Genomic DNA, 12448 nt, shown 5'->3' with positions numbered 1-12448 from the left:
TTTCAACCGTGACAACAACACCGCCTGCCCGTCAGTCAGCACACCGCCTTCTCGGCCGGGAGCACTCTTGCCGGATCAGCAACAGGGCCCCACGAGAACATCTTGGCCGTGCCGGTCCATCGCAGCCCGTGTCTCGGGCGACAATCGAACCGCATCTCCGGCAGACACCCGACTGGCAACCTCCGCAATGGCCCGGGGCACGTTTTCCTGCGAGTACGGGCGCTTCCTACGACATCCTCTGGAGGTGCTTCGAAGGGTCCGCTCCGCCGGAGCCAAACCATCGCGCCGACCAGGTTCATCAAGCATCGCGCGCGAGAACGATGCCGAAACACCTTGATGGAAAGATTCATTATTAACTAACCTCACTGCACGTTGTCTGCCAGGTCTATCCGTCTTGCTTGTGTGGAACTCGCTAACTACAGTGCACGTTCAAAGCTGCAATCGCCCTTGAGAAACGACCCTGTCTTGGCTCATTTCCTGGCCGAAAACCATCGTGGGGTCGGCCCCAGCCGAGTCCGGACGCATCGCCCGCAACTTTTTCCCGACTGGCGTGGTCCCTGGTTTTCTTCTTGACGTTCCTGGCTGTGGGCCACTCTCGCTTAACAGGGCGCCTGATTCGCGCAGCCAGGGTTTGGCCTCGCCCTACCCTTGTGGTTTGCTTCCCCGAGCGTTCCTCATCGTTCCAACCAGACTCCAATTTCAAGAGAATCGTTGTCTCCATCCACAATCACCAAACGATGGGCTTCCTTCCTGTTGCGGAGTCGAAACCCGGGAAAGACTGTGTGGCCTTTCAAAGCCAAATGCCCCGCTCGAGTTGCCAATCTTGCTGGCCTCGGGCCGTCTCACCTCACCGAGACACTTGAGAGATTGCAATGCGCTCTCTCCGCTGGAAGCTCTGCTTGTGGTAACATATCAAAATATCACGGGACAAGCCCGCAGAGTGACACAGCGCCCGCATGCCCCGCGTTGCTATTTATGGACCGCCCCCCTTTTGATGTGCAGGGGTCGAATCCGCCCCCCGGAAGACGCGGGTGATTGGGAGGCGGGACCAGCACGGCAGAGGCACGGAATCGCAGTGCCAGCACAGAGGCTCGACCATCTGCAGGACGCAACTGCTGGGCTCACTGGAGCACCAGCCAACCCGCACCAGGCCGTGGGAGGTTGCGATGCCGGTGCTGAAGCATTGGAACGCCCCGGGGGGGCGGGAGAAGGCCGTCTCTTGGCTCGCTCGAGTGCGGCTGTTCCAGCTTTGCGGGTTCGGCATGGCAGCAACCAGCGTACGGAACTTCTCTCTCGATTGGTGCATGGCGACACATCTGGGCCAGAGCGCCTTCCTCTCCCTGTTGTCACCTGTCGCTGACCGCTAGGGACCGAATTCAGGACGTTAGAAAGCGGGCGCCAAGTGCCCCAATCAGACTCGGACCAACCACCTGCTACGCAGTTAGCCATCACATCGTTCTTCTCTCGTGTTCTCGTACGAAGTGGCCAGCTTCGCATTCTCGTCGTCGACGGCGAGATCCAGCTGGCTGTGGTTGACCGGGGTGAGCGAGTGGGTCAGCCTGACAGGCCTGGCTCGCCCGCCAGAGATTTCCCGCCCGCTGATCGTCTCAACGCCGCTCAGCAGCGGTCGATCACGCCGATCTTCCAAACCTTATATTACACAGCAGACCTGTGAGATCATCACTTTCGTTGTTTGGTGAGGAAGCCCAGCTGCCTCTCGCTGCACGGCGGACAAGTCGCTCGGCTAGGGCGACCCAACTCGACGGAACGGCTGTATCAACGAACCCTCGCTTTCCCACTGGCTCCCGGCTTCGCAGCTAACCCAGCCCGCATGCCAAGGATGCTGCAGCCACGCGAGCATGCTCGGTCCCGGAGCGTTCCTCGACACACCTGGAGTCGAGTTTCGAGAGCTGCCTGGGGTTCTAGATGGGCGACGAGCTTCACGCGGGTTTTCAATCAGACTTGCCTCGATCCCACCAGCACTCGCTTGCGTGGGGAGCCGCGCTCATTGGGTGGCATACGATGCCCAGATTTTGATACAAGCAAGGCCGGGTTTTTCGCCCCCGCCAAATGTCGACACGCTCGGTTGACCTCTCCTCGGTGGCAAGGCAGTGCAAAACAGGGTTGAGACCAACGAGACGTTGTCGTCAAACAGTTTCTAACAGGGCTCGTGGAGTCAAAGGCAACACCCACAGGAAGTTCCCACCCCGCCGCTGCACCGACACCGGTGGGCAGATGCAGGAGGGCTTGGCCCTTGAGCCGTGGTTTGTCGACCTCAAGACCGGGCGTCAAGCCCTGATGCATGGTGAGCCGGGAGCTGACCAGCATGTCCCGAGTGCAACCTTACCACGGGGACCAACAGGCTGGCAATCAGCTCGCAGCCCGGTGCCTTCTCATTGACGTTCCATCTCTTCCTTCACATTATAGCCTACGGCGATTGGTGTATCGCTTTGTGACAAACAAGTCGTCTTGGCGCGCTCTCAGCAGATTTACCTGCGTGGGTCTCATCGTTCTGCAGTGGAGGTGGGCGAGGGGAAAGAGATTACTCTTCCGTTCTGGTCCCGCCGGCCACGTGTTGACGGAGGGGGGCCTTGTTCCCCAGATCCCTGTTCGCCTTGCAGCGCCGTGTGCCGCGTATCCGCAGCGTGGGAGAGAGGTACCTCGGGGTACTTCCTTCTCAAGGGGTACCGACACGCCAGAGATCCCTGCAGCGAATCCGCACAGATCTTTCTTCGACCGGTGCTCTCTGTAGGACCCTTTGCGGGCGGTCGCGTCGATATGCTATGCACAGACAACCACGCAGGCACAGCAACAAGCAACGATGCAAAACGCGGAGTGAGATTCCCTTCGATTGGGATACTTCTCCTACCAAACGCTGGTTCTCCCCAGGCGGTAACGCCAAGTTTTCCCCTCAGATGACCCTCGGGGACGTCGTCGGACCCGGAATGCAAACCGATGGGGGAGAGAGGTATCATGGCGCGGGGGAGCAATTAATCTTGTCATTTTATATTAATTCCTTGGTTTTAAGCCTCATCGAAGGCCAACCTCATTACTTCAGAGCAAGGAGTGCCCATATTCAGTCACGATATCAATGCATCTGAGAAGTGTTCTTTTTAACAAAAGAGGAATTTGCAACAGCCGCCCGGACGAACCTCCTTGACACAGCATGGGAGTTGCGAACCAATGGTGGCTAAGAAGAGGTTCTCATGCGCGCCAATCTCGCTTCAGATATTCTCTCAATCCCCCCAACCGCGGGGCTGAATTGTGGCTGCCAGCCGCGGCTCTCGCGGCGATGTAGAATCGGGAGTCTACTGCGTAGGACAGACACCGAGAGACAAGAAACATCAGAGCCGTTATAGGATCTCGGTACAGGCACGCTGATCAGTGTCGAAGGTCGACAGGAGAACAGGAGGCGTGGGTGACACAACCTCGGGCTGGAGTTGTCTGTGTCTCGACGGGAGTCGGATCTGCAGGAACGGGATTGTTTATCAACCCAGCTGACGCTGGCGTTACGCAAATCGCCGACCAATTTGCGGTTCCTGACGCATGCCTGCAAGCGCCCGTCATCTCTCAGACAAACGAAGCGCTTTCGACCAGCCCTCCTGTTGCTGGTTCAGAGGACCCGCCCCGAACGAGTGCCATCTCGCAGAACGCGTCTCGGGTCGCCGGAGCCGCCATGCACCCGGCCGATTCTTAATTTCCTCGTCCGATGCGGTGCGCCGGGCCAGTAACTCATACGTTGGACAAAGTACAACATGAACTGCGGTGCTTGTGCATTCACTTCCCTATCCGGCATCACGGTTGTGCGAGTCTGGAGGCGATCACGGATACTCCCTCCTTCGCGCCGCCCTTCATCTCTGGTTGTTCATCACGGCGCCGCTCAGAAACGGACGTGGGCGCTTTTTCCGGCACACGACACAGATCCAAGGAAATAACGAACTCCAGGCCTCAGGCTGGGGCGGGCTGGACCGTCCAAGCTGATCGTATCCGAAACGGGCCCGTCTGAGGGCCAGCCCCGGGCCAGCCCAGCCTCACCTGAGCGGTCTCCCACGAGGTGAAATCCTTGCCACTCTCCCTTCTCCGTCACAACTCAGCCGTGGTAACTGGAAAAGGCAAGGCCCCTCGCGGAAGAGCCCGTTTCCCCCGCCTTTGCGTGTGCTTGCTGAGACGGAGGCAGGATGGTAAGCCGACCTCGACTCTTCCACGAAATTCCTCCGTGTTTCAAACAATACCCTGCCAGAAACTGGACGTCCGGGTTCAAGTGACAAGGGAAAGCAAGCAATCCTGAGTTCTAGAACTCCGGTAGGACTTTTTGGAAGGCTGTGCTGTGCGGGGAAAGGGAAGAGAACTCCTCCCACCGGCCCTGTTCGTACCCAAAGACTGAACTGCCGAAGCCTGGCGAGCAGCATGGCAACAGGGCAACACACGCCTCGCGCATGACGACTCGCCTCGACCCGTCCAGCTGCATGGAGGATGGGAGGTGGGAGGGGGGGGTTGCATGCGAACCGGAGTGGGTCAACCGGACCGCCAAACCCAGGTGACGCGCAACCCGGCACGCAACACCATCCCGCTCCCCCCGGCCGCCGATCACCGCCGTCTGCTCATGGGGGGATGGGTCCTGAAGTCGGAGCCGGATTCCGTCTTGCGTGCGTTGGAACTTTGCCGGCTGAAAAAAGAAAAGAAAAAACACACGGCTGGCGCGCACTCCATGCAGCCGTGGGGAGGACAAGACATGAACAACGGCTCGGGGGAGAGCGAAGCGCGTGAGCGGCGTTGGTGTGGGACGGAACCGAGACATTGGGGAACTGAACTGGGCTGAGGGAGGGTGGCCTTGGGACCGGAATGGGGACGGATAACCAGCGAACGGCGAACGGTGGATGTGGTATTCCCACCGACGTCAGTCACACCTAGTCGGCCCAGCAAGTCACTTTAGGGGCTGGCCGCCACCGCCCTACAGCGCAGTAGTTGGGGGTGAACACAACGGCCCTGAGACTGGTCTCGTGGTCACCAACGGCTTTGTAGATCACCTCCGGCGGAATCTATGTACCCTACATCATCTCTCCTGGGTCGCAACTCCTCGGGAGAAGGATTGAGCCGCTCGCTCCGTGGCGCGGACGGGGACGGTCTCCTGACATTTCCCGTCCGACTCCGAATAGCGAGTCACTGAGTGCCGACCTCTCCTCCTCCCTTCCAACAACAGCCCCCCCATTCTCAACCACCCCCCCCCCCCCCCCCCCAGTCCCACATACCAGCTCCCACCCACCCCAACCACTCACCGCCCGCCCACCACCAACGCATCGCGAATCTCCAGCGTCACGCGCCCGCCCTGCCCGCCCTGTCCCCCCTCCTCAACTCGCACCAGCCTGACCGAGGCCAGGTCGCGCACGACCCAGTCGGGCTCCGCGGCCAGCACCTGCTCGGCCGTGTGGCTGGTGACGACGGCGAGCACGCGGCACCCGGCGGCCTTGCCCGCGCGGATCCCCGCGGGGCTGTCCTCCAGCACGAGCACCTGGTGGTGTTCCCCGTCCCCGCTGCTGACCCCGAGACGCTCCCGTCCGAGCTGATAGCATGCCGGGTCGGGCTTGCCGTTGGCGACGGACTCGGCTGTTACGAGGTGTGCTGGGGTCGGGAGGCGGAGGACGTCGAGCCACTTGTGGTGGGGGTGGTTAGTGTTTTGTTTTGTTTTGGGGGGTTCTAACAAACAGTAAAATGGGGGGTGGGTGGGGTTGTTGGGTGTTGCTTACCCCGGTGACGAGCGGGAGTGACCCTGATGTGACGATGGTCCAGGGGGCGGACTGGGCGATGAGCCCTTCTAGGAGGGACCGCGCGCCCGGGATCTCGATGGCATCGTCGCCGTAGAGCTTGGGGAGGAGGCCCTCTGTTTGGCGGACGTCTGTGTGTGTGGATGGCTTGTCAGCTGTCTGGGAACCTTTTCTTTCGTCGGAAGAATCTGGGGACAGCGGTGCTCCCCCCCATTTTCTCAGGGCACTCTCCTTGGGCACTCTTCCCGAGGCACTCTTCTCGAAACATAGAGACAGGTACTGCTACCACGTCTCCAAGAGATGGGACAACTCACAATCCCAGGTGGCCTTTTCCGGGGCTAGAAGCCGGATGGTGTCTATAGTCCTCCGTCCATGGGAAGTCCTAGTGGCGGGGTCAGTGCCATGTGCTGAAAATGCCGGGATGCAACTACTCACTCCAGAATGACCTTAGGGTCAACCCCTATTTCCTTGCCGATACTTTTAGTCCCCAGCCTGGTTAGCGATCATGAACCGGACATAACCGAGGGCTGACAACTCACGTCTCCCAGTGCTTGACGACGGCGTCCGTTGAGTCGATGATGGTGCCGTCCATGTCGAACAACAGACCGTCGAAGGTGACCTCCTCTGGCGGCGCCGAGTAGGAAAGGACTGCCGGTTCTGTGCTACCCATCTTGTCTAGCGTTTCCGTTTCGAGGTCTCCGCGTGATGAGTTACGGTGAGGGAGTTTCCACGAGGGCGAGATATTAGGTTGAGTATTAAGTGTAATAACGGCTTGAGAGTTTAGGTTGGGTCACGGTATGGATATAAACTAGATCTCCTTGATCTGAATATTTGTGATATTGAAATAGATTTATTGAACGAGGAAAAGAGAGAGAGAGAATCTAAAACCAAGACTCGGGTTTGGATCTCACGCCGCACCGTCGTTTAGGCCTAGCGGATCTTGTCGGAATGTCCCTGAAGAGACGGTCAATTCTTGCCTCTGACAGATTGGGCAACTCCGCCTTGCCTTATTTACCCTAACCCTTCTCATTTTCGAGACATGCTGAGTAACGCCCTTTTCTCGTCACGTTGGATGTCGGGACCCATCCAATCGGCCCGTTCTTCTCAAGAGTGGGCTTCCATCTGATGAGCCCGTGGGGCAGTTGGCTTGAATCAGTGGTTGGCGAGCGGTGTGTTGAAATGCAGCGGTGGGGGAAGCCAAGCAGGAAGGAAAGCCCACAATGGCCGAGGGGCAGTGTGGGGTGCTTAAACGATAAGCAGTGTTATCGAGGCGGTAAACATTGGCAGAAACTTTTCCAGTTGCTGCAACCACAGTAATTTTTTGACTCGCAGTAGCCAAGCAACGCGAGCGTCAGAACCTGGCACATAGAAAGAGGATATAGCAAATTCTCAATAATGGCCGGATCAATAACCAAACCCAAGAGTCAGTCAATGATTGCCAACCGAATTCCCATTTCTACTCGCTAACAATTCCTCCCAGAGCCCAAGTCCAAGCGGGTGCCCACTCGCCTCCGGCACAAGATCGAGAAGGCGTCGGCCGCGAAGCAGCGCAAGGCGAGAAAGCTCGCCAAGAAGAACCCGGAATGGCGGAGCAAGTTGAAGAAGGACCCCGGTATTCCGAATCTGTTCCCCTACAAGGAGAAGCTGTTGCACCAGATCGAGGAGGACCGCATCCGGAGGAAAGAGGAGCAGCAGCGCCGTCGCGAGGCGGCCAAGGCGGCCAAGTCGACCGAGGCCGGCAAGAGTGAGGAAGGCGATGAGCAAATGGATGAGGATGGCATGGACGAGGAGTTTGGGGAGGACATGGATGATGTCATGGATGAGGACGAGGACGACAGCGACATCGATGAGTCCAACCCGCTAGCTGCTCTTATCGCGAGCGCGAAGAAGGCTGCCGAGAAGTACGACAAGGAACTGGAGAGCGGTGACGAGATGGACGATGATGAGGACGACGACAGCGAGGATGACGAGGCTGGTGCCATCGAGGTACAGGGCGGCGCGTCGTCGCGCAAGGCTTACGACAAGGTCTTCAAGCAGGTCGTCGAGCAGGCCGATGTTGTTCTCTACGTTCTGGACGCACGCGATCCCGAGGGCACGCGGTCGCGCGACGTCGAGCGGGCGGTCATGGCGGCTGCCGGTGGCGGCAAGCGGCTCATCCTTGTCCTCAACAAGGTCGACCTGATTCCGCCCCCCGTTCTGCGCGCCTGGCTCGCCCACCTGCGCCGCTTCTTCCCCACCCTCCCGCTCCGCGCCTCCAACCCGGCGCCCAACGCCCACACCTTCAACCACCGCGACATCACCGTCCAGAGCACCAGCGCCGCCCTCTTCCGCGCGCTCAAGTCCTACGCCGCGTCCCGTAACCTCAAGCGCGCCATCTCCGTCGGCGTCATCGGCTACCCCAACGTCGGCAAGTCCAGCGTGATCAACGCCCTCCTCTCGCGCCTCGGCGGCAGCTCCCGCAACCAGCGCGCAGCCTGCCCCGCCGGTGCCGAGGCCGGCGTCACCACCTCGATCCGCTCCGTCAAGATCGACAACCGGCTGACATTGCTCGACTCGCCCGGCATCGTATTCCCCTCCACCAACCCTTCCTCTTCCGGCTCCGTCTCGACGTTCGTGCCCAAGAACGCCACCGAGGCGCACGCCCACCTGGTGCTGCTCAACGCCATCCCGCCCAAGCAGATCAACGACGCCGTGCCGGCCGTCACGCTGCTGCTCAAGCGGCTGTCGGCGGCGCCGGCGCTGATGGAGCGCATGACGCAGGTGTACGACCTGCCGCCGCTGCTGCTGAACCCGGAGAGCGGCGACGCCACGACCGACTTCCTGGTGCAGGTCGCCCGCAAGCGCGGCCGCCTCGGCCGCGGCGGCGTGCCCAACGTCGCCGCCGCCGCCATGACCGTCGTCACCGACTGGCGCGACGGCCGCATCCAGGGCTGGACCGAGCCCCCCGTCGTCGGCGCCGCCGGCAAGGACGGCGTCGTCAAGATCGCCGACGAGGAGGTCATGGCCGACCAGAAGGTTATCGTTACCCAGTGGGCCGAGGAGTTCAAGCTGGAGGGGCTGTGGGGGGATGACGAGGCGGGGGATGAGGCGGAGGAGGGGAAGGAAGTCGAGATGCAATAAATACCTGTTATCCTGTCTTTACGAGTACTACTATAGCTGGTCTTTTCAGGGGTGGGGCGTTGCGGCGTCGAAAATAAGGGGGAGATATCGTAGATGGGGGGACACATGTTTAGCATGATAATGCGATTTAGCTTCTTTGGGAACATTGCTGGTGTATTGCGGCCCCTGTGAACCCAACCATTCTCTTTTATTCTCATCACATCTCGCATAAATAGAGGGACGTTCCACAACATCCACAAACCCACAGCACCCATAACCCTAGGCAGTAGTAGCAGCAGCAGCAGCAGCAACAACAGAAGCCCTCCACTCCTTCAACCCCGCTCAGTAAACACTCACCAACTCCATCTTCACCCCCCGCTTACCAGTCGCCTCATCCTTCTGATCCGCAACGCGGACGCGCACCTTCTGGAACAGCTCAACGGCCAGGTCGCGACTGCCCGACGTGCGGAGGGTGTAGGACTCGGCGTCGAACTCGGCGGCGGGCTCCGGGTCGGCGAGGTCGCGCAGGCGGATGAGGCCCTCGATGCCGAAGCGGGGCACGAGCACGACGAGGCCGTTGCTGAAGATCTTGAGCACGAACCCGTCCTCCTCGGTCGTCGTGGCTTTCAGGGAGCGCAAGGCTTGGCCGACGTAGTAGGCGATGCTGGCGCGCCCGGCCAGCTGCGCGTTGCGGTGCCGCACGTTGATGTTCTTGCACACGGCCTCGAGCCGCCCGCGGCTGCGGGTGGTCGGGTGGATGGCCTCGTAGCCGATGGCCGCGGCGAGTTGGCGGTGCGCCATCAGGTCGGCGTACCGCCGGATGGGTGACGTGAAGTGCGTGTAGATCTCGCTGGCCAGGCCGTAGTGGCGGAATTCGGGGTATGCCTGCGTGCCGGAGCAAAAGTACTCGGCCGCCATCATGCAGCGCGTCGCCATGATGCGGACGAGCGTGTTGAAGAAGGGCTCCTTGGGGTCGACGCACGCGTCGAGGCTGTCGGCGAGGGCGCGCGACGACTCGACGCTCAGGTCCAGGCCGCGCTTGACCCGGAGCTGGTTGGCGAGCTCGTCGAAGTTGGTTTTGGGCGGCGCGCCGTGGCGGCGGAGGATGGCCGTCTGCGGGAAGGCCTCGTATATCCTGCGGGCCACGCTGACGTTGGCGAGGAGCATGAACTCTTCGACGAGGGACATGGTGTCGAGGAGCACCTTAGTCTTGACGTCGATCGGGTCTGAGGTTTCTGACTCCATCTGCACCTTCACCTCGGGCGAGGACAGACTTAGCGCGCCGGCGTCGAGGCGCTTCTGTTTCAGCTTCTTGGACAGGGCGAGCAGGGTCCGGATACTCGTGGTGAGCTCGTCCTGCTGCGAGTTGTCGTCGACCCTGAGCTGCGCCTGCTCGTAGCTGAATGCCTCGCGAGACTTGATGACCGACTTTGTGAATCTTACGTTGACAATGTCGGCTTCAGGCGATAGCTCCCAGAGGATGGAGAAGGCGTAGCGCTCGACATAGGGCTTCAGAGAGCACAGATCGGTACCCAGAAGCATCGGAAGCATGTCGATACGCTTGTCCACCATGTACACGGTGGTGCCGCGGATGCTTGCCTCGGCATCCATGGCGTTGTTCGGCTTGACGAAATGCGAGACATCGGCGATGTGGACTCCAACCTCAGTATTACCGTTCGGGAGCGGCCGAGAATGGAGGGCATCGTCAATATCCTGGCAGCCGACAGGGTCGATACTGCAGATGAGGAGCCCTCGAAGATCCTCCCTATCTTTCCACCCCGGATCCTCTAGGCTCTCGGGCACCTTCCAGTCATGGCCCTCTTTCGGCAAGCAATCAAGGACGGTCTTGGGAAACGGTCGGTACTGGACGTCGTACTCTAGAAGTAGCGCTTCTGTCTCGGCCGCCTTGGTTTCAACCTCGCCCAGGGACCGAACGAAATGGCCCGTAGGGTGCCGGGAGCCGCGATCCCACGCATCAATAGTGATAAGAATACGTTTTCCCACCAGCTCGGCCACTTGGCGCGTGCGTAGACGGATCCTCGGGATCTTCTTGTCCATTGGGATGACAAAAACGGTGTCCTGCTTCCGCCCTTGTTGCGCCGACTGACTGACGGATGACTGATCGATATGTCCAACGTATTGGCGCCAATTCCGCTTCACCACGCCGACCACCTTCGCGGTAGGCTGCGCGTGACCTTCGGTCGTTTTGTTGTGTGTCCGCTTCACCTCCTCCTGCAGGGCTTTCCGCTCCTTCTCTGAGACGATGTCACCCGTTTCCTCGGCGTCTGCATTCTCATCCTTGGTGATGGCGTCCTCTTCGATCACCTGAGTGGAAGGCTCCTTCCACTGGTCCTTGGGCAGCACCTCCACGACAACCACGTCGCCGTCGATGGCACGGTTGATATTTTCCCTCCCCAGGATGAGGAGCGGCTTCGGGAATGCCGGGACCCGGATAGAGCCCTCCAGGTAGTTGTATGGTGAAACGTTGAAGATACCCTGGTGGAGCAGCCCGCTCTTCACGCCGGTCATCATCTTGGACATGGTAAAATACTCCGGATAGAAGGGCTCGCCGGGACGCTTCTCCTTGACCACCTCCTGGTCCTGGTCCTCCGGGATCATGTCCAGGAGCGTGTCAGCGTCCTTGAGCTGTTTGACGTATTCGGCCAGTGAGCACGCAGGGATGCTTTCCTGCTTGGCCTTGCGGAGGTTATCCCGATCGTTACTCAGCATAACCACCGCAGGCACTTGCTTTGCCTTCGTCCGGGCCAGATGTTGACCATACCAGGCCACGGCCTTCCGGACCGCACGGTCGTTGCGGTCGTTGACGGACTCGCCCTCCTGGCGGGCGATATGAGTCTCGAGACGGAACTCGTTGAAGAAAACGTAGAAGCGCTTCTCTTCGCTCTTGGTTAAGCTGATGAGGCGGTTGTAGAGCGGCAGCGAGCGGTTGCGGAGCTCCTCGAGAACAATCTGTAGCACGATGACATCGTAGAAAGCCGAGCTTTGCTCGAAGAGATCCATAGCAGTGAGGAAGGCATTGGTGTCCGGCACCAGGTAGTGGCCCTGGCGGAAGACACTGGTGCCGGCGGGTGCCTCGGAGAGGACGAACGGGGTTGCTAGGGATGAGGGTTAGCGGTCCATCCCCGGGTAGGAGGTCTCGCGTGTCCCAAGGGATACGGGGGGTTTGTTACTCACGTCGCCCTGCGGCATCTCTAGGGGCAGTATCGAGGCAACTTGTGCAGAGTCTTGACGAGCAGGGTATATCTTGGCGAAGGTAGACCTCGCGAACAATCTTCTGAACTTTGCCGCTCTTTGTCGATCTCACATACACTTTGCTCGAGATGTTGGCCGCGAACGGGTCAGAATCGACCGATCTCTTGAGACTCGCCATTTTTTATGATTCTTTGCAATGTAAGGCCGTATCGCAACTTTGACCCTGTGAAGTGGTAAAAGTCTCCCGATTCTGGCTGCTTTTTTATTCGAGGTCGGCGATTGATTACCAGAGCAGGAAAACGCGGGCGTCGCGTAGTGGACGAATCACTGTCAGTGCAGCGCTAAGCCAGGAGGCCAGCCCAAACGACCTCTTA

At 59.8% G+C, this 12448-nt stretch overlaps 4 protein-coding genes across 4 annotated transcripts; 1 reads left to right on the top strand and 3 right to left on the bottom strand.

Annotated features, from left to right (window-relative positions):
- Window positions 1–4149: 4149 nt before the first annotated feature.
- On the bottom strand, window positions 4150–4923 carry B0H64DRAFT_31276 (uncharacterized protein). The gene has a single exon (XM_062800159.1). It carries the CDS (start codon window positions 4796–4798, stop codon window positions 4292–4294), a length of 507 nt encoding a protein of 168 aa, XP_062664629.1. The 5' UTR covers window positions 4799–4923; the 3' UTR covers window positions 4150–4291.
- Window positions 4924–5272: 349 nt separating this feature from the next.
- On the bottom strand, window positions 5273–6579 carry B0H64DRAFT_449742 (HAD-like domain-containing protein; the record flags this gene model as incomplete). Its single annotated transcript, XM_062807100.1, has 5 exons — window positions 6302–6579; window positions 6198–6239; window positions 6077–6144; window positions 5745–5893; window positions 5273–5650 (listed from the first exon to the last, which is right to left on the bottom strand). The coding sequence occupies exons 1-5, from the start codon at window positions 6430–6432 to the stop codon at window positions 5273–5275; spliced, it is 768 nt and encodes a 255-aa protein (XP_062664628.1). The 5' UTR covers window positions 6433–6579.
- A 481-nt stretch (window positions 6580–7060) lies between these two features.
- Window positions 7061–9020, top strand: B0H64DRAFT_429039 (P-loop containing nucleoside triphosphate hydrolase protein). Its single transcript, XM_062805876.1, has 2 exons — window positions 7061–7185; window positions 7243–9020. The coding sequence occupies exons 1-2, from the start codon at window positions 7158–7160 to the stop codon at window positions 8880–8882; spliced, it is 1668 nt and encodes a 555-aa protein (XP_062664627.1). The 5' UTR covers window positions 7061–7157; the 3' UTR covers window positions 8883–9020.
- Window positions 9015–12350, bottom strand: B0H64DRAFT_334754 (uncharacterized protein). Its single transcript, XM_062801114.1, has 2 exons — window positions 12057–12350; window positions 9015–11977 (listed from the first exon to the last, which is right to left on the bottom strand). Exons 1-2 carry the CDS (start codon window positions 12250–12252, stop codon window positions 9204–9206), a joined length of 2970 nt encoding a protein of 989 aa, XP_062664626.1. The 5' UTR covers window positions 12253–12350; the 3' UTR covers window positions 9015–9203.
- Between the last annotated feature and the right edge of the window lie 98 nt (window positions 12351–12448).

The sequence above is a fragment of the Chaetomium fimeti genome (genome assembly GCF_033439085.1).
Source record: "Chaetomium fimeti strain CBS 168.71 chromosome Unknown B0H64scaffold_1, whole genome shotgun sequence".
In the NCBI taxonomy this organism is placed as follows: domain Eukaryota; kingdom Fungi; phylum Ascomycota; class Sordariomycetes; order Sordariales; family Chaetomiaceae; genus Chaetomium; species Chaetomium fimeti.
Note: the sequence above shows the minus strand (reverse complement) of the source record. Positions and strands in the feature narration are given on the sequence as shown.

Bases quoted from the DNA above. Each gene is read 5' to 3' on its own strand.
- B0H64DRAFT_31276 (XM_062800159.1), bottom strand. From the start codon at position 4,798: ATGTCTCGGTTCCGTCCCACACCAACGCCGCTCACGCGCTTCGCTCTC.
- B0H64DRAFT_334754 (XM_062801114.1), bottom strand. From the start codon at position 12,252: ATGGCGAGTCTCAAGAGATCGGTCGATTCTGACCCGTTCGCGGCCAAC. The intron at 11,978-12,056 runs GTGAGTAACAAA...CCTCATCCCTAG, and splicing joins TAGAGATGCCGCAGGGCGAC to CAACCCCGTTCGTCCTCTCC.
- B0H64DRAFT_429039 (XM_062805876.1), top strand. From the start codon at position 7,158: ATGGCCGGATCAATAACCAAACCCAAGA. The intron at 7,186-7,242 runs GTCAGTCAATGA...AATTCCTCCCAG, and splicing joins ATCAATAACCAAACCCAAGA to AGCCCAAGTCCAAGCGGGTG.